General features: G+C 42.9%; 1 protein-coding gene across 3 annotated transcripts in view; it reads right to left on the bottom strand.

The window, feature by feature from the left end:
• Positions 1 to 1,729: 1,729 nt before the first annotated feature.
• NR2E1 (nuclear receptor subfamily 2 group E member 1) overlaps positions 1,730 to 20,658 on the bottom strand; it is a 28,034-nt gene continuing 9,105 nt past the window's right edge. For 2 of the 3 annotated variants that reach the window (XM_083731428.1, XM_083731427.1), the window contains exons 2-9: positions 18,817 to 18,962; positions 15,618 to 15,705; positions 13,380 to 13,615; positions 10,807 to 10,953; positions 6,454 to 6,550; positions 5,908 to 6,057; positions 4,930 to 5,035; positions 1,730 to 3,683 (exon numbers count right to left, since the gene is read on the bottom strand). In XM_083731428.1, the coding sequence (XP_083587554.1) occupies positions 3,521 to 3,683; positions 4,930 to 5,035; positions 5,908 to 6,057; positions 6,454 to 6,550; positions 10,807 to 10,953; positions 13,380 to 13,615; positions 15,618 to 15,705; positions 18,817 to 18,962 (1,133 nt within the window). In that variant the 3' untranslated portion in view covers positions 1,730 to 3,520. The remainder of the gene's footprint in view (positions 3,684 to 4,929; positions 5,036 to 5,907; positions 6,058 to 6,453; positions 6,551 to 10,806; positions 10,954 to 13,379; positions 13,616 to 15,617; positions 15,706 to 18,816; positions 18,963 to 20,658) is intronic. The other variant, XM_083731429.1, reaches the window with a different exon arrangement.

Here is a 20,658-nt window from a genome sequence, read left to right as displayed (position 1 = left end):
GTATTTTGAAACTCTTCCCTTCTTCCTTTTGCAATGACCCTTGTGGTGGTTACTGACTCAGCCTTACTCGAACTTGCACTGTTTATGGTGTCGCACGTTCACTTTTCTTTGATTTTAAACACTAGAATATTTCTGTACAACAACTAGTATTCAACCTGCAATTTGGTGACTAACATGGTGCATTGTATTCAATACCCCCTTGTATAAAATAAGCACTTCTGTAGTTGTATCTTTAAGCTTGCGAGGGGCGGGGTGGGGGTGGGGCAGCCTTTGTACTGAGAAGCAATGAGGGAGCATTTCTTTATATTGTGTAAAAAGAAAACAGATTTGTATACTAAGAACATTTGTCTAAAAGTTGTTTTGAAATAAAATGTAAAAATGCACTTAGCATGTCCTTCCTGCTATGATGGGAAAAAATAGTCCTTCTCTCTATACCTTGGGCTGGCTTATCTCCCTGGATAAATGCCCCACTGCACTGTGTTTTATACTGGCTGTACCTTCCACTTAAGTAAATGGTTCTGAATTACTTGACTTCATTCAGCTTGAAATACTAAAACGCCCATTGTAAGTTACAGTCCTATGTGTTATTGCTTCGGGGCAGGTCCTACATAAATCTTTGGGACTCCTGAGTTAACAGGGATAGGATTGTTGGTTTCCTTCATATGGTCGTGCAGTTACAGTTTATGGAGTACTGAATCAAAATTATAGTACTCCTTTCTCTTACTCTGGGTAACAATACTCAGTGTAAGCTAGAATCATCATGCTATAGCTCTGAATATGAGTTTTCTGCATCTGAATGATTAATTGCATCCATTAGTATGTCAATGATTTCCTTGAACTTAACATAACTAACCCTTTGCAACACTCCCATGTCCTAGGATCTAACCGCATAAGGAGCCAATCTGTAGGTTCTGTCAACATGGTGAACCAAATTTTAATAGCTCAGATGTGTGTGTTTTAACAGCTATCAAGTGTGCCATGGTGGAAGGCAACCCATGTAGGGTTGGAATCAGGAGTAACCCTTCACATTTTATTTTTTTAAGCATTAATACCTGGCCATTCCTTTAATTCCGATGAAAAAGCAGCAGCAGAGCTTCACTCCAGAAATGTGCCATTCCAGATGAGGACCAACACTGGTTTACCGCTAAAACTTTCCCCATTCCTTGAGGGCATTTGCCCCCAAAGGTTCTGTTTGCCGTAGACAATAGGACAGCTCAAGAGGAGTATAAAGTCAATGCAGGGCCCCACAAGGAGTTTTTCTCTAAAGCTGACAGAATAAGCACGCTTTTTTAAAAAAGCATGACTACCATGAATAGCTTTGCTTTCCAGGTTCATTACACTATGTATATAATACTGTCTTGCATGCCAGTTTATTTCAGCAGTATGAGCTAAGATGGTTTTTCTAGATAGTTTTAAATCATCTCTTGTACATACTCCTCTGCAGCTCTAGCTGAGACCCAACTAACTTTCACCACAGTTACATATTTACTATTTTCTATGTGAGATGCTCAAGTAATGCTTATTGGTGGGTAGCTATAGAAATTAGTGGAGCAGAAGAACTACTTCTGAAGGAACTATTCCAGTGGTGTATCTGTGTATCTGAAGAAGTGTGCATGCACACGAAAGCTCATACCAAGAACTAACTTAGTTGGTCTTTAAGGTGCTACTGGAAGGAATTTTTTTGTTTATTCCAGTGGTGTTAGAATGGTGCTGTAGGCATCTTTTTGTGTCCAGGCACACTTAGCATGGAGGGGCAGCATTAAGCACCGAGGTGCTGCTGTGAGCCTCCTGTACTATCTACAACCTTGTGTGATAAGGTCCTAAATTGTACTGGGAGCCTACCCTTCTGTAGCAGGCTGCGCACAGTTGCCATGAGCATGTGGGATGGAGCTGTGTGACTGGGGGATAGGACTAAAGGCAGAGCTTCTTGCGACTTGTGTTGCCCCTTCGTGCAAGCAATTGCTCAGTAGGGCTACTGCAACTGCAGGTAACCTTTGGCCCTCTATATGTTGCTGAACTGCAACTCTCATCATCCCTTGCAGTTGCTAATGGGGACTGATGGGATCTGTGGTTCAGCAACATCAGAGAGCCAAAGTACTCCACACCTGTTCACTTTTAAATAAAACATAGCAGTATACTCACCCCATTATATTTTTTTACCTGTTTCTTGGAAATTGCACCATCAGTGGGGAGTAATGTTTAATCAAAAGCCGTACCATTTTAAACTTAATATATTTTTTATTCTTTGTAAATACAATGAGTACAACCTTAACTTCACAAATCAGTTAATCCATTTTTGTACAAGAGAAGTTTTACTCATTCTATGATACTTCAAGTGCTGGTTCTCCTTTCTCAGTGCTAGTTCCTAAAACAAATAAAAACTTGAAAAGTACAGCAGTTATCTTTTAATTCCCCCCTACATTTCCATAAGTGTATTCTCATCAAATTAAGCAGCTCATAATATGTGTGTTGTGTGAGGAGTGGTGAGAGAGAGAGAGAGGCTTTTATTAGAACCTGGACTTTTCTAAAAAGCCGCTAGAGTATTAGGTTTGTATTGATCAACCATCCTTTTCTTTCATTGTAAGATGGTTCAAAACTGTTTTTATTATAAGTCAGGTACCTTTTTTGCACATCTCATTGACAAAGAGTTTGACCACCGTTGCCTTTGGTTTCAGCACTATGCCAGTGGGACAGCTATTAGTTCGCTGTATCAATCCTCTCCTTTTTCTTTTATTTGGTTTTGCTGTTTAGTCTTCGCTTAACATGCATTTTTTAAAATGAAAAGAAAAACAACTTTTTATTTAAAGCTCTTTTGTCTGAGATGGTAATCGGAACTGAAATGTTGGCCAGACTTAGACGTGAAGTCCACCCCTTCGTGGTTTTTTTTTAACAAGGAGGCATAGCCTATTGAATTCAAAAGGTATTTGCTGGCGTACTTCTTAAAAATCCATGATGAAGGCCACTTTTATTATTACGTTACAGATGAAGCAAATGTTTCTATAACCTGGTATTCAGTGTTGCCTCTCATATAAAAAGCATTCACTTAAACAAGCTACTTTTAAAAAAACAAAAACCATTTTTGAAGGCCACCTCATGACACATGACGACAGAACAATGTTTGGTTACCCCATTTTTTAAAGTATGAAGAAACAACAACCCTAAAGGACCTTCTTCTTTACCTTGTCACATCTGCCAACTAAATGGCAGACTAGCACAGCCTTTGTTAACTATGAATGACAACTGAATTGGCTCCACCGGGAGAAGCAGCAGCCAAGTTCATTCTACAGCAGGTTTTTCCGCGGAGCACAGTATTTCCCCACCCACATCCCCAAGGACTCAAAGTTGCTCTGTTCAAGGCTGCAAAACCGTATCTATTGGGTGTATTTTGTCACTAGGTTAAAACATTTCCAGGCTCCAGCTTCTCGTAGAGTTTGTTAGCTGAGGCTTGCTCTCCATTGATCAAGAAGTTCTTCAGAAATGGTGACCCTGATCATTCTCATTTGCTCCCCCCCAGGTCAGTCTAGATGTCACTGGATTTGTACATATCTGAAAGCAGTCTTGTGATTGGCACATTCCCAATGGTTTTTTTGAAAAATACTTCTTCTATTGTGGAGGGACTAATCGAACGTAAAGCTGGCAAAAGCAATAAGAGTTTCCCGAAGCGACAGGGCTGTGTGGGGTACCTGGAAGGCAAGCATGAGAGTTAATGCTATGGATATAAATAACACTCATAATATTTTTCATGTTGTTGATTGCCTTTGTGAAAGCCAACAATCAAAATGCCAGCAAAATAGTATACTTTAAGAAATCTGAATGTGGTAAAGTGCAAAGCTGGACAGACTTCAGGCTTGTAGAATCTACTTTTTTTTTTTTTTACTAGAAATCAATCAGACTAATGTACACAATAGTAACTCATGGGATAGATACACATTAGAATTACACTTATGGGCACCTCTGAACACATGATCAGCCCAGAAATTTGCAGTACCAGAACTGCTCCCCAGTCTTTTCTGCCCACAATGCCATTCCAGTATTCTGTCCCCCTTCTTTGTTTCAGCAGCCTAATGAGAGGAGGGCTTTTTGCTCTTGATATCAGAAAATCGGGAATTGGAAGCCCTTGCCAACCTTCTACAAATTCCAGAGATCTTCCTGTAGATTTCAATTTATCTGCTGCCCACTGCTAGTATAGTGGATGGAGTGAATGCTGGACTGGCTCAGATCTCTGCACAGCCATGAGGTCCTCCCATTTGAAATCAGTGGGATTGGTTACTTGCAGAACTGTAGCTTGATTCTACACTTTGATGATGTAACATGCTCCCCCCCCCCAAAAAAAATAATCAGTCAAAATTCTAAAAATATAAATTTTCACCCATGAAAGCATTCCAAAACTCAACAAGATTGAAATTCCAGGCTAAAACCAGCTCTCATTTACACAACAGATTAAAAGCCACTTCACAGAAGCAAAGTGTCTTAAAAATGCTAATACAGTTGTACCTTGCAAGTCGAACAGAATCCGTTCCGGAAGTCCGTTCGACTTCTAAAACATTCAGAAACCAAAACATGGCTTCGGATTGGCTGCAGGAAGCTTTTGCAGCCAATCAGAAGCCGCGGAAGCCCCATTGGACATTCGGCTTCCAAAAATAGTTCACAGTCACTCACTTCCGGGTTTGTGGCATTCGGGAGCCAAAACGTTTGACTTGCAAGGCGTTTGGGATCCAAGGTATGACTGTAATCTGGTTGTGAAGAGAGAGAAGCTTTCTGTGCTGTTGTTTTAAATTCATTTTGTTTCTCATCAGGTATTAAACATTACGCCCTTTATTTCTCTTCCCCCTTTCATCTGAATTATTTGCCTGGGATGAATAAACTTACTGCAGGTACAGCAAATTAAGAGCTTGGGAAAAAAAATGTATTCAAATCTAGTGTCCTCACCTAGTATGAATGTAGCTGTTCAGGGTGAGCTGAGCTTCATCTTGAAGAGCTGCAATGGCTGCAGCATTTCTAAAACTTCTGAGTTCAGAACCGCTATGCGTAGGTACTGAAAAGCAGATTGACCACTCTTCACTTATTAATCAGAACAGTCAATATTAACTCGATGCCAACTAATGTTACACTTCACCACTTAACTCCATAGCACCACCTACAAGCATGAAGGCACATCTTGGTGATTCCATTTCACTGCTTATGGCATTCTAGAATTTCAGTTTGTCAACATGTGTCCCACCCTGAAAGCTCCCGCAAATTTTAATAAGTGTAAAGCAGTGTCACATTTTCAGTTAGCAGCATTAAACAGATGAGCCCAACACTGTTACTTGTTTTCATTTCAACCTCCAATGGCCAACCAAATAAAAACCTTGCGGACTTCCTTTGACAAGATACTCAGGCTTGGGCCTTGGCGAACATTAAAGGGCTGAGAATATAATGGAATCCATCTTCGAATGTTTATTCTCACCAAATATGGTGTGTGGAAGGCAGCATTTAGATGGCCAGTCTTGGTCAATCATAAAGTTCACAATAGGATGAAAAGGGAGACATGACTCTTAAGTATGATGGACCCAAGCTATTGAGGGTTTTATAGGTCTGCCCCCAGTAGTCTCTGCAATACAAAATTGCTCAGACACATCAAGATACCAATATGCTAAATTCTTCAGCAACTGAGAAGACAATTGCTTTCCTGAAAAAGCCCCCTGTAATCCATGGAATTTTAGAAGAGCCCATCTCAAGGAACAAGGATTTGTACTCATTTTATATTGGAATTTTCTGGGTGTCCCAGTTGAGAAGTGGCTCTGTCCTTCAGCCCACATCATTAATCTATGATGTTCGTTGTAGTCTGCTATTGGAGGTAGGATACTTGGCCACTGCACAGCCTACTGATAGATGCCCCAAAGGCTATTTTTATATTCCCCTTACCAGCTTTAAAAGTGACGATGCATTTGAGACAGGCAAATTCTGTAGCATCTAACCGAAGCTGTCTAAATCTAGCCACAACCTCTTGTAAAGCCTGTATTTCTGAGATAATCTTATTCAGCTTTTGAGAATCTGTGTTGTCTCCGTTCATTCCTGGAACACAAACATGTGAAATAAATACACTAATAGGTCATCTGAATGTATTTTATGGATTGATTTCTGCAAAAAATAAAAATCACATGTATCAATAGCTATTCCATTGTTACATTGAGATCCGCTTCAACACAAAACTAACTATAATGTAGGAAAGTTAGTATGAAATCTTCTGTTGGATGATAACAAACACAGTAATTTGCATTTAAATGACAATGCAAGCAGTCGTGAATGCAACAAAACAACATTATTTGCATTTAAATATAGATTTATAAATGACAGGTATACTCTATTGTTCGGAAGGGATTTGTTATTCTTTACATGTTGTCCTTTTTTTCAGTAATGTATTTTTATGGTAATTTCTATAACAAAGTCATTAAATTGTGCAGTTCTTACCAGATACAGCCAGTAGAGTGCTAGCATCAACTGGAATGGCCCATTGTGCTATTCCTAGAACAAACAGTTCCCTCCAAGCATCTTCCAAAAGCATCAGCTGTCATACAATAGAGGTACGATATAACATGGTGTATAATTTATAGATTGATAAACAATTTCACTATGTAAATTTCTGTTGTTTTAGAAATGGCTTTAAAATGCCTGCACTGTTTTCTCCCATCTCCACTCCTGCCGGGGACATTTTAGTTCTCGCTTTCTCATCTTGATTAAGAGCATCCATGGATATTATAAAACACCACCTGTTTAATGCTGGGGTGCTGCTTGAAAGGTATGGCTTCAGCTGTAAGGTACTGCATAAAACCAAAAATACATGAAACTCTTCTTGCACTCCACATGTGAGAGTTGCACAAAAGCGCCACTCTTTATATAAAATGAACATTGCCCATCCAGGCTATTTTCCTTCTCCCACCACTGAAAATATTGGGGGGGGGGGGGGCACCTATTTTCCAGACTGAATTTGACTTCCACAACCAAGCATCCTCTTTGTTTTTGCAACCTTCTTACCAACATTTGTCCCAAATAAGTTGCAATGTAATGTAATAAATTGATCTGGTTAGGGAAGCATATGACTACCATACAAGTTTTATTATAATTTGTATAGCACTTGCAGATAATCATTTCTCCTTGGGTTTCTTTAGGTAGCCGCATGTGGTTCCAGGTACCTTCTCTTCTCTCCAGGACAGGCCTGGCCCATTGGGCTAAAGCAGTTGCATGGACTGCACAGGTTGTGCTGGTGTTATGCAAGTCTTTTGTCAGTATAGATCCACACAAAGCTTGTCAAATACTGGACAAAAGGGACCAGAAGACATTGTAATTAACTGGGCCTCCTGCATCCCTTGGTGCTGTTCTCACTGCTGTACAATAGGGCTGTCTGGAATTTCCTGGACATAAGCCACCCTTAAGCAGCATCCGGTCAGGAAATCGCTGAAATTTCCTGGAAAATCCAGACCTATGGCAGCCCATGCCGGCACACAACAACTTTTGTGTAAGGTTACCAGATGTCCCCGTTTCCCGGGGACAGTCCCCAGATTTAGAAATCAGTCCCCTGACCAAATCCATCTGTTTAGTAGGAAGTTGAAAAATGTCCCCAGATTCATTGAAAATAATCTGGTAACTTTACTTTTGTGTCCACATTTTCACTTTCTGAAATATGGCAACCCTACTATGGTTTCACTGACATCCACTTCTATGGATAATGATGGTATTCAGCCACCAGGTGGTGGTAATGTTGGCTAACCTGCTACAAAGCTGCTCAGCTGTGTATGAAGCCCCACCCCATTCTCCACTGGTCAGGAGAAGGCCAAAACACAAGTTTCCCAGCCTTGGGGAGGCAAAATTACCTAGAGGTGACCTTCATATCTGACTTTGAGATTCCTGATAGCCCCTTGGGACTCAACATTTGACAACCTTCCCATATTGACAAAGTCAATCTCCAGTGTTTTGAGGACCAGTCACTCTGCCTGCCCAAAATATTTTGCCGTCTGGAGCAAAGGAGAAGACAGACACTGCATTCCTGTTCCACATACAGAATCCAATTGGACAGGCAGCTGAATCTTACTTTGGCACTGAAGATGCCACAACATCTTCCCCCATAGCTGAGTGCAGCATCTACAATAATAGGAGGTGTGCAGTAGGCAGGTAAAGTCTTTGCTGTTCTCAAGTTAAGGTGCAAATGACTAAGTTAAAAACAACAGAATAATTTAAGTATAAAGAACACCTTCTTTGTTTTCTGTCTCCTTCATTACTGACTGTGATTATTGGAACTATGACTTGCATTTGATGTAAGTGGGAGGACAGCAGAAGAAAAATGTCTAAACAAAAATCCACAGTTGAGAATTTTGGGTAAGCCGAAACTTTGCAACTCACAGTCTGGTCTATAAAGCCCAGAGAGGATAATGGTGCAGTTAATGAAATCCTTGGGCTTTAAAAGGGATTAATTTCATGTAACAATTCATGCAACTTGCCTTTAATTTTGAATGTTAGATATGCAGCCAGTTCATTTAAAATGACAGGATAATCTGATTCCTGACATGGATAATAGGCCTATTTTACAGAGATCTGTTCAGTGATCACTTTAATCTGCACTAAGCCATTCCTTGTATATTGATGGGACTCTCATTTCTGAGAAAGTTTCTTCCCCCTTTACTTTTCTTGGTCTCAGTTCCTCAGTTAGTATGTGCTTTGGAGAAAGTTCTGTGGTAGAGCAAACGAAGCCTTGCCTTAATTAGAAGTCACCCATGCTGGTGGCAGGGCATTTGCACTGGAAGGAAGAATGTGGAGGATGGGGTGTTGCAACTAATTTAATTAGGGGAATACGTAGTCTTTTCCATAAGACAGGAAGAAGCAGAGAGATGATTGCTTGCTTTAAGGTAAGCACCATTTTAATTCAACGGGAGTAGGCATGGTTAGGATTGCTAATGCTCTTATTGCTCACATCCAATTTAAGTTGACATAGTTTAAAACAAGTCAGGTTTTTGGGAGGTGAGGGAGGGGGAATATAACTATCAAAAAAATATAAATTAGCTAAGTGCTGTGGACCCCCTGTTTTTCAAAAGCCAAGCCATGGACCCCCTACTTTTGAAATCTCTGGTAGTTTTTGTTATGTGAATGGTGCCATGGGTGGGTTACATGGTCCCCCTTGGGTCCTTGGACCACCAATTGAGAACCACTGGTTTTGAGAAACACAGTCCACTCCTATACCAATCTGAATCAATGATGCAAGTAGTTTTGCCTAAGTTCTGTTGACATCAGTGGGAGAAGGGAGGCACATGACTAACTCGAGTTCCACTGATTTCAACAGTGCATGAGTGTAACACCACCACAGTTCTGATGCTTAGGGGCTCCAACACATATAGTCTGCCTTGAGTGCACAGGGCACCACTGAACTCTTGCTCCAACAGATCACTTGGAGAAGCCAGTTGTATTAAACATTAGCTCCATGTGGAGGCATATATGTTGCTAACATGGTTTCTGCATTTCCAGATGCTCTTTCTGGAGCCACCTTTTGTATGCAATTCTCAGCAGTCCTGCATACCCCCACCTGGAGGAATCATCTCAAAAAAATAAAAAACAATGACACCTTCATGCAATCCCCATTGAGTTGGCAGTCTGCTGGAGGCCCCACACCTTCCTGCAAGGGATCATGTGGGAGTTTCTGCCAACCAAGTTGGTTTTGGGGTGGCGATGGAATGTGCTAACATCAATAATCTGCCAGCATTACCCAATCAGTTTGATTAACTCTTATGGCCTTGTTGAAGATTTTAAAATGAACACCCCTGAACTAAGACATGAAGCAAGACTAGGGTTGCCATATTTCAGCGAATATCTGGACAGAAAAGTTGTTGAACTTTTTTTTTAGTTTTGGCAAAACTGCAAAAAATAAAATAAAATGCCATTTTTGAGCTGCCAACATGGGCTGCTGTACGTCCAGATTTTCCTGCACATTTTACCAATTTTCGCCTGGACACTGCTGCTGATTCTGTATATGTCCGGGAAGTTCCAGACATCTGGCAACCCTAAGCGAGGCTTTCTCTTTCACCTTCCATGGAGGCTTGCCAAGACTTGCCCCCCACATAAAACTGTAGAGAATAGGCAAGTGGCATTGGCAGGGACTTATAACTGTGTTTGGTAACCTTTCGTGATAATGATTGCCTTTGTTTTCAGTTATGCTATGACCTTGACTATTCCACCCCCCATTGTTCTGAATGTTGTACCCGCCTAACCCTTTACAAATAAAGCCAGACTAATTCCCTACTAAAAGCCAGGAATATTAACCACAAACTCCAACCAAGCAACTCACAGCAGTACATGGTGTGCTACAAAGAAAGAGCAGGTGCTCTGCAGAAGGGGTTTTGCTCTGCAATCAGCTGCAGGTTCATGAAGGTGAAGCTACTAACCACAATGGTTTTGCTCGGCCTCCACTGTCAGAGGCATTATGCTTCTGAATACTGGTTGCTGGAGACCGCAGCAGCAGCAGCGGATGGTGCTATTCTGCTTAGGTTCTGCTTGCCAGTGTCTCACAGGCATCCAGTTGGCCACTGTGAGAACAGGATGGTGGACTAGATGGACTGCTGGCCTGATCCACTAGGCTCATCTTATATAATTAAGTAAGCCAAGACCAGAAGGCAACTGAAAAGGAACCTTTTAAATTATACTGGATGAAGTATATGTTTTAATCCATCACTTGGCTAACAACAGCACTGATAATTACATGGTCTAAATCAATCCTGAGCAATCATCTTAACAGAAATGTTGTCATTTCCTCCCCCCCCCCCAATTCCATATAAATCTTACCTGATCTTGTAATGATAGAGTAGAAAAAGCAGGGACACTTTTAGCCCATTTGATGCTCATGAAGAGAAGCCTTGCCGCAGACTCACAAACAGATTCAGTAGCCACTTCGTAGAGATACATGGGAGTGCCACTGACTTCGTGTGGGTACTAAAATTAAAAGGTTGCATGAAAAATATTTCAGAAGGTAATAGGCAGGAGCTTATGTTTGACAAAGAGCTGCTTATTTAATTAAGTACTTGATTATTGAATCTGGGTCTTACAAAGGAGGGTATCAGCAAAACAAAAGAAAGAAGAAAAATGGTAGGGGGAGATTTTAGGAACCACTGGCTTAACCAACTACCTTAAGATATGCCCCCCCCCCAAGCTGATTTACATAGATACTCAATTTTGGTAGGGTGAGTGGTAAATATTTTGTTTGGTTTGGACAAGTATCAAGGCAATACACAATTAAAAGTCAAACTGAAGAACTGAATATGTGCTAAAATGGCACCACATCCTGCCTTTCCCACTTCATGCATAGTAAGTGGATCCTGTATTTAGGAAGGTTGATGCTCAGACTAAATCTACACGTGCAACAGAATGAAGTTTTAGTAGAATATACTTTACCATTCCAGACTATAGGTGAAGGGTGTTTTAAAATGCTTCCTGACATAACATTCTCCCTGTAAGTAAAAAACTAGCACAGTCAGAGGAAGGACCATGCTGGGTTTTCTGTCCCTGATGTGCTCATTTTCCTCTTGCAAGGGGATTTATTTTTCTTATGTGGTGAAGCATTCAAAAATGCACCCCTTCTCTTATTCTGCTGCATATGTAGTCCAGACCTCAGAGGTGAATTTGGGCGAAAATGGGCAGTTATGGATTACAGGGGGGAAACATTACTGTGGTTGAGGGAAATGTCCGTAACCATCACTTCAGCAATAAGTATTATGTGAGTACTTCCAATATTTGGATTCCACTGTCAATACTGTAACAGTTTAAAACTGGTCAGAATAAAACTGGGACATCCTGAGGTATTTGTAAAACTCCGTTTCTCAAAGCAAGGTAATTCAGGTTTGCCGGATGTCTTATAATGCTTCCCATGAAGGCACACGGGGCCACCATCTTGGTGAAGCTGAGCAGATCTGGGTCTCATGGGTGCCTGGATTGAGGAGCACCTGACAACCGCTTGCATTCCATGACAAGAAGAGAGGTAGAATATAAATGCAAGAGAATAAATGTCTCCCTCAGAAATAAGGCACTCACTGACTGAAACATTTTTACTGCAAGGTAAAAGGTTTTTGTTCACCACGGCCTTTGCTATCTGATGCATTTTAAGCATTCCACTGACAGCTTGATTGAACTTGATTCTAAATGCAATTGTATACGTTATGATATACAGCATCTTGAAATGTTTTGTGATACGTAGCACCTTGAAATGCTCACATGGCAGGCAGCAAATAATTTTTTTAAATCCCAGCCAATAGTGTTGGGGGCTGATTCAGATTGGGACCACAGCAAGAGGCAAAAGATTTAAGCCCCCCTAGCCCTTGCCCTTGGTCCCATTACAGATTGCCCCCCCTTTTATGTCCCCCCCCCAAAAAAAACCACCTAATTGGCATCTCATCTATCTTGGTTCTCAGTCCTGACTCAGTTTGTGAGGGATGTTGATTTAACTTGGCAAGAAGGTGGAACTTTCCCCCTCTCCTCCTCCAAGTGCCCCAGGAAATTGGTTCCCTTGGGGTCAGGAAAACCCCCAGAATAGCACACAGGGGGGTAGTGGTAGGATTCTATCCTTCAAGCTGATATGCCTGCACAGTTGGAACGTTTGTAATAGTGGTACCTTGAATTCCACGCCCTATGCCTGGGCTGGAGCCCTTGGCAACAAGTTTGCAGCAGTGCCATCATGTGAAACAATTCCTCCATACATTAATGGGTGGAAACTGAGCATGACAATCGTATGGTTTAACAATTTTAATGATGGGTTCATATTGCTTTTAAAGGTTTTTACATTGCTGTACACCACTCTGATCTTTTGTGAGAGGATGGCATATAAACACTTTAATTAAATACAGTCAATGAATAAGTAGTAAGAATGAAGACCACACATCTGTGCTCCATCCTAAAGGCATTCTGGTGACTTTGGAACTATCTGGCAATTTGGAACACCTACCAGGATAACTGCTCGCATTGAAAAGGAACCAATATGCAGTATGGTTCATATGGCTTGACCAATTTACTCCCGCATTGTACACCAGACATGTCAATCATCTAACTCTGCAATATGCATAATATTTTAAGACATACGGTAAATAATTTACTATTGATTTAGGCTGCAATCCTGAAGAGGCTTCCGAAGAAGTAAACACCACTGAGACTTCCTTCATTTTTACTCCAACGCATTGTGCAAAAGTCTTGCTTTCACAAATATAGCATCATTAATTTACCAGGAAGTAATTGCTACACAAGCCAAATGAAGAGGAATCAGATTGAGGAGGCCTCATTCCATACCAATATCACAAGGTCTGGTTTCTTTTTCTAAAGTCTCTCAGGATAATGATGCATTTCCCCTGAATCAAGAAGGAGAAGGAGCTGACCTTTGGAGTTGGTTGAGCCAGACCCACCAAGGTCTGCCTTTCAGATGTTGTAGAAACTGCAGCCAGTTCTAGATTGTGAGGTTCCAGCTGAGTAACAGCAGTGAAGAAAGCTGGGGCAGGTAGAGCTGCAGAGGGGAAATGTGGTGTGGCTCCATTATCCTCCTTGTGTCCTCTGAAATACAGAGCGACTTGTTTCCTTATTGTGGAAGTTCTTGGTCCCCTTTCATGTTGAACAGCTGAGAATAAAAACCTGCATTAGCATGCTACTTGGAATTTGAAGGAAAAAATTTTTTTGAAGCCCACTGAAAACTTCTAATGGGATTAACTTGCTGTGTGATACATCTCTAATAAAGACGCTAAACTCTGGTGGTGGTTTGCTATATGCAAGCACCACTTCACTATTTGTTTACTTGCTGTGATGTCATGACATGCTCATATATGTTCTAATTCTTGAGAGTGAAGAGCAATTGAATACAAGATATAACTTCTGTGAGAAAAGTGAAACATTAATTTGGCTAGGAAGGAAACTCATACAGCAATTCTATGTTGAGGGAAAGAAAGAATGTGTTAGACAAGGGATCTTTACAGAATTAAAGATGTGGAATGAGGGGGGGGGGAGGAATAAAGAGTTTGTTTTAGGGTAGGAGCTGAATTTCATGTAGTAATGTGAACTAACTGATCAAATATTCAGCGTCAAATCCCCAGTGATATTGAACAATTTTAAATTATGACTAAGGGAGAATTCAAATATTCAGTGACCACATGAAACATAAAAAGCATAAAGAGACAAACACTTGCTGCTTACAAAACTGAATAACTGACAAATTAAGCAGTCTCACTAGTCTTCAAAGGGAAATGAACATAATTCCAATATAGACAACCACAACCACAACAGGAATATCACCAAAGAAAATTGACAGCTTTTCTTTTCAGGTAGTCGGTATTCAAATATATATTGATTATTGTAACTTTGATATGAGCAGCAGAGAATCTCTTATTTTTGTAGCTCTGATTCAAATTAATTGCCTGACACAGGGAAAAGTAAAGCATCCTAGCCCCATTTTAGAGCGTGGAGAAAAGAAGTGTTTGATTACCAGGACAACTTCAGGGAAATGAAGATATGTACTTTCATCTACCAGCAGTGGAGAACATTTGGCCGTCCACAGCTTGCTGAACTGCAACTTGCATCAGCCCCAGGAAGCATGGCCAATGGCCAGGGATGATGGGAGCTGTAATTCAGCAACATCTAGAAGGCCAAAGGTAACCCAAACCTGATCAACACTAATGCAGCAATAATGTAATATCAGTTAGCTGATGCTCCTCTAGATGCACAGGTGCATATTGTCCTTGCCAATCTACACTTTCATCAGGGATGGGAAACCCGGGACCTTCCAAATATCTTTGGGCTTCAGCTCCCAGTAGAACGGCCAGCTGTCAGGGCTGATAGGATTTCTAGTCCAATAACATCTGGAGATCCAAAGGCTCCCTATCACTGATTAAGATGTTGGCTTGTTGGCTTTCCTATGTGCAGCGGCATCTATAACCAATATGCGCATGGAAAAGGCAGATCTTTGGACTGCAGGTAGAAGCGTCCAAGGCAAACCTGCACTTGCACACGCATACCCTGTGAGTAGCAATCGCTTGCTTGATGGGGCAGCTGGATTTGCTTTATCAGCCAGGATAAGTTGAAATTGTGCCCTGCTGGAAGGATGACTGTTCAGAATTCTGGGACCCTGTCAGTGTAGATATTTAACAGCTTTTGTTTGTTTGAGGTTCTTGGGTCCATTTCCTGATATACTGTCCTACTGACATACCTGGGAGCTCTTCATTTTTTATTTGTATGCAATCTTTCCATGCATGTCTGCTTGGAAATAAGTCTCACTGAGTTCAGTGATTCTCACTCCCAGGCAAGATTGCATACTATTGCAGCCTTTAAAAGTGTCATTTAGGATAGCAATCCTTTTCCTCGTCAGTAGTTGTATTTCAAAGGGTCTGATTGTGGACAGTTACTTGCAAGCCAAAAATATAGGCAGATTAAGAGGTTTAGCTTTGTAAAGTGGAAAGATAGTTACTTAGGACGGGTCACAGGAAGAGAATTTTGGGAGACTGCCAATATTGATAGGAACCCTAAGGACAGATCCATTCTCTGGACAATAGTTTTCACAAGCCCATGATATGTTTGCTATCCATTTCTCTCTGGTTTTTTTTCTGAGGGGTGGAGGAAGGATGCACAAGTACCGTCTTTGTTCATGTTGACTTCCAAGCATTTCTTCAGCCGACATGCCCTGCATTGATTCCTATGCGTCTTGTCCACTGGGCAGCCTCCCTAAAAAACAGAGACATATTTCTGAAAAGGGGGACAAAACGTGAGTCTCAGTAAGGAAATTCTGAAACAGGAAGGTGTCTGGGGATCCTACTAAGATGTGTAGACCCTTTCTCCCTTCTGCCACTCTCACTTCTTTTTGAACCTGTGCTGGATGATTGCCAGAAAAATAAGAATGATGCCCTCCCAGGGCTCTATGAAAATTCCCTGGGGAAGAGTAAGCATTAAAGGGGCGTTCTAAAATCTCTATATGGACTTCAGCACCCGGGACAGCTCCCTGGCACTTGGAGCCTTTGACTGATCACGATCCTCCAGCTACCCACCTGCCGCCCTAGAAAGTATCTTCTTCCTCTCGCGTATTCCTCGGTTTCTTGCCCCTTGCTTTTCCCGCAGAGTCATAAATAAATGGTCCCACTGATTTCCACCTAACCGCCAAAGGTAAAGAGCAGGACTTCTGTGTCAAACAACGTGGCTGCCAGAAAAACAAAATAAAAATCCCGGACCTCTTTCTTTCGAGAAATTTCCCTAGAGATTTGGTTTCAGTTGAGCCCTAGGCGTCCAGATCTCAACTGAACCTGACTACTAAATAGGCTTTACAGACTGAGGGTGCAGTCCTATAGGATTGCGTGGACGCTATGATTTGGTGTGCAGAATATATCACCTGCTGAGCTGTGGGTGGGTGTTTGAAATCTGAGGGTTCAGGCTCGGAGGGAGCTGGCATGAACTTGGGGCAGGATCCAACCAAAGCTAAGGGCCGCTAAGTCACCTTTAAGTAGGTTAGATGGAAGCTGCAATCATTATACCTACTTAGTTAGGAGAAAGGCCAAGGGTCCTCAGTGGGACTTACTCCTCAGTAAGCTTTACTCAGACTCCCCTACTGAAATCAATGACGCTTCACTTTCGCTAGATTGTGCCCTCTGATTTCTCAGTCCCCCATTCCCTTTCAAAATCGAGCAAAGGACCAGAAAGGCTAAGCTGCCCGCTGTATTATTTCACTGTAATATCAGATGTATTAGCCTGGGAACATTAATCCAAGCCATCAAAGCTGAACCCACTTTCGTGCATCCCTCAGCTTATTTGAGCAAGGCAGTTGGATACGATGATGTTCTCTTTAACGATCACCAAAAGAAACTGTTTTCCTTTATTAAATGCCCTCCAAAGCATCACTTCCCCTACTGCACTCTGTTTCAGGGATGGGGAACCTGTGGCCACCCAGATGTTCCTGGACCATAATGCCCACCATCCTCGAGTAATGGCTATACAGGCTGAGGCTGAACAACATCTGGAGCGCCCCAGCTGAGCATCCCCATCCCTGCTATACTGGAATCCCTGCATTACTTGGCTCAAAACAAGGCTTCCTCCTATTGCAACCCAAGAGAACAGCCATAGGAACAGAGGCAGTTGCATTAGACTGTGCCAGACCACAGGTTCGTCTAGCTTTGTCCAGAGTGCCTGGCAGCTGCTTTCCTGTTTCAGGCAGGACCTTCCTGAAGACACCAGGAATTGCGCCTGGGATTTTCTATGGGCGAGGAAGACGCTCTGCCGCTGAGCTACGCTCCCTCCCATCCTCTGGCCAAGCAAGGTCCGATGGATTTTGGCCAGAGTTCATCTATACATGCAACCGCTGCGCCACAATTCGAAGCGAGCTGCACCCATTTAAACCTCCATTTGCCACACCTCGGTTAAAGGCAGGGGAGAGTCGCCTGCCAGGGTATGAGCGAGAGTGAACTGCCAGAGGGTGGTGGCTTGCAGCCCAATCTTAAGCACCTTTCTACTCGGAAGCAAATCTGACTCTGTTTTGAGGGCTTCTCCCCGCACCCCGTGGCCAAAGCATGCAGAGGAAAAGAGTTGTTTTGTAAAAGATCTGCACCCGGATCCCCTGCATGTCTACTCAGAAGCAAGTCCCCTTTGGTTTCCAGCAGGGCTCCTTTCCTGGTACACATACTGCTGTCCAACAGCGGTAATCGGTTACTTTGGAATCAATCACTGGTTCTGCTCCGTTTTCTCAGGGGATAATGGGCATGTGAGTATGGCTGTTAGAGGCTGAAATGATCACTGGGCTGTGAGTGGAGGCAATGAAGAAATGCTCAGTATTTAAAGTAGCTTGTTTTACAATGAGTTTTGGATTGTTCTCGAGCCCCCGAGCTCCCTTCTAATCCTTCCATTCATTTTGTAAGAATCCTTCTCCTTTGTTCGAGGGCTGTTTAACTTTTGTGGAGGGGGGAAAGGCGGGGGTGGAGAGAGAAAGAGAGATCAAAATATGGATGTTTTTGAGATTTTCTTTTTAAAACACCCCCCAAAAAAAACCCACCACCAAAGTTGCAACTATGCCAGTTAAATGCTCAAAAAAACCTCTTTGGTTTCTTGCAAAGGGAGTTTTAATTAAATTTGGTTCCAACTGAGTTTGGCAGCCCCACCCTAAACTTGGTGGTTGGAAATCCCATGGTTTACCAGGAATCTTCCATGCACACCCCCCAGGAACAAGGGACTCGGCAGCAGCGATGGAAAACACCCAGCGCAACGTTCCGGGAGAGCAAAGTCTCTCTCTCTGGCCTGGTCTGCAGTTGCAGCAGAACTAGATGGTGGAAACGGGGTCCTAAAGCTGGTCGAATATGCTGCAGGCTGGATGCCCTGCTTTGAAAAGCCCCTCTGAAAAAAAGCAAAATTTCCTGCAAGTAGAAAACGAGGAGAAATGTTCCAGTCCAGCCTGCTATACTAGATTTCTATTTGCAGGGAGTTTTTTTCTTTTTCTATTGGGGAGCGTTCCGACCTGTGCCTGAATTCTGAAGTGGTCTAATATTTGGAAGCCGCCTTTTCCCCTGACAGAAACTCCAGGCGGCTTACAAAAAGCTCCTTCTTTCCGCAGTCAACCTCCCGACCCTCTTCTGCTTAAGTCACCTCCACGTGATTGTGCCTTCGCTGTTCCTCTTCCAGCCACTCCAGACTCCTCGGTCTCCGAAGCCGGCTTCACTCCGCCCCCTCGACCTCCCGCCCCACTAGACGGGGGGGTGGAGATCGCGAGCTCCTCCCTGGTTGCGCCCGCCCAGAAAAGCGAGGAATGGCTTTGGCCCCGAACGGAGGGCAAGTGGGCGGAAGGAGGCTGGGGGTGAATACCTGGTTCCCAGATTTGCAGACGTAAGTGCGGTTCCTTCGGATGCTTCGCTTGAAAAACCCGGAGCAGCCGTCGCAGGCATAGACGCCGTAGTGCTTGCCGGAGCTGCGGTCCCCACACACTTTGCACGGGATGTCTAAAATCCGACCTGAGGGCGAAGGCGAGAGAAAGAGAAAGAAAAGAAGGTCAGCCCTCTGGCATGGTTAAGTCCGTGATGGGCATCACAGCCAGGATAACGGGGGCATCTCCAGTGACCAGGGACGCAGCTCGACCTCAGGCCCAAGTCCAGGCAAGTACTCTGATGATGACTCTGATGAGGACATTTATATCCCACGCCTAACATCCAAAGAGCTCAAGGCGGCTTACGTGGTTCTCCCCCTCCCCGTTTCATCCTCACAACCGCCCTGCGAGGTAGGGTTAGACTCAGCGACAGTGACTGGCCTGAAGTCACCCAGATTAGCTTTATAGCTGGGTGAAGATTTCATAGAATTGTTGAGTTGGAAGGGACCACGAGAGTGATCTAATGCGGCTGCCTGCAATGCAGGAATCTTTTGCCCCATGTGGGGCTCCAACCCATGATCCTGAGCTGTCTCCCTGGACCTTGGCTGACCCTCTAATCCAGGCTTCCCCAACCTGTGGCCCTCCAGATGTTTTTGGCCTACAACTCCCATGATCCCTAGCTAGCCGGACCAGTGGTCAGGGATGATGGGAATTGTAGTCTCAAAACAGTTGGAGGGCCGAGGTTGAGGAAGCCTGCTCTAACCACCTCACCGCACTGGCTCTCTCTACTCAGGGATTGACAGATGAAGGGAGAGGGGGCACATCAAAGAGGACTGGCATCAGTATTTCTTCTTCTTTTAAAAACTTATAGTCTTTTAAAAACTTATAGTCATTTAAAAATATACAGTGCTGCCCTTTTCTGCAACTGAATGAGCTTAGCACCAGGGCAGCAGACACATTTTATTCCAATGGTCATGGTGGTGCTGTGATTTAAAGTGAGTTTAAATGCACATGCTGTTATTTTTTATTTTCCATTTTTTTAATCGTAATGGACTGGATGAGAGCCAATAAACTGGATCCAGATAAGACTGAGGCACTGGTAGTGAATTGTTCCCCAGACTGGAAGGATGGGTTGAGGTTACACTCCCTCTGAAGGAGCAGGCAGTAGCTTGGGGTTACTTTGGGTTCCATCATTGTCACTTGAGGCTCAAGTGGCTTCAGGGTCACAGAACGCCTTCCATCAGCTTTGGCTGGTGGCCCAGCAAACTTCTGATTTCTGTTGACTATGCTCTGGTAACTTCTTGGTTAGATTACTGCAATGCTTATACATGGATCTGCCTCCGAAGACAGTTTAGAAACTGCAGCTGGTGCAGAATTCAGCAGCCAGGTTGCTCACTGTGGCAAGATAGCCTGAGCAAATAATAATAATAATAATAATAATAATAATAATAATAATAATAATAATTTACTTATACCACATCCATCTGGCTGGGTTTCCCCAGCCACTCTGGGCATTTTCCAACAAAATATTAAAAATACATTAAAACATCAGTCATTAAAAACTTCCTAAGTTGTTTATTTCCTTGCACCAATCCTGGCTCGACTGCACTGGTTACCAGTTAGTTTCTGATCCCAATGCAAAGCACTGGTTCTGATGTATAAAGCTCAGGAGCCCCAAATCTCAAGGACCACCTCTCCCCACATGAACTGACCCAGACCCTGGGATCATCATGTGAGGCTCTTCTTTGTAGGTCTGGAGGGTGGCAACACAAGAGCAGGACTTTTCAGTGATGGCTCCCTGTGTATGGATATCTCTTTCCAGGGAAGCTTGCCTGGCTCCATCA

The sequence above is a fragment of the Podarcis gaigeae genome (genome assembly GCF_964106915.1).
Source record: "Podarcis gaigeae genome assembly, chromosome: 3".
Lineage (NCBI taxonomy): Eukaryota > Metazoa > Chordata > Lepidosauria > Squamata > Lacertidae > Podarcis > Podarcis gaigeae.
Note: the sequence above shows the minus strand (reverse complement) of the source record. Positions and strands in the feature narration are given on the sequence as shown.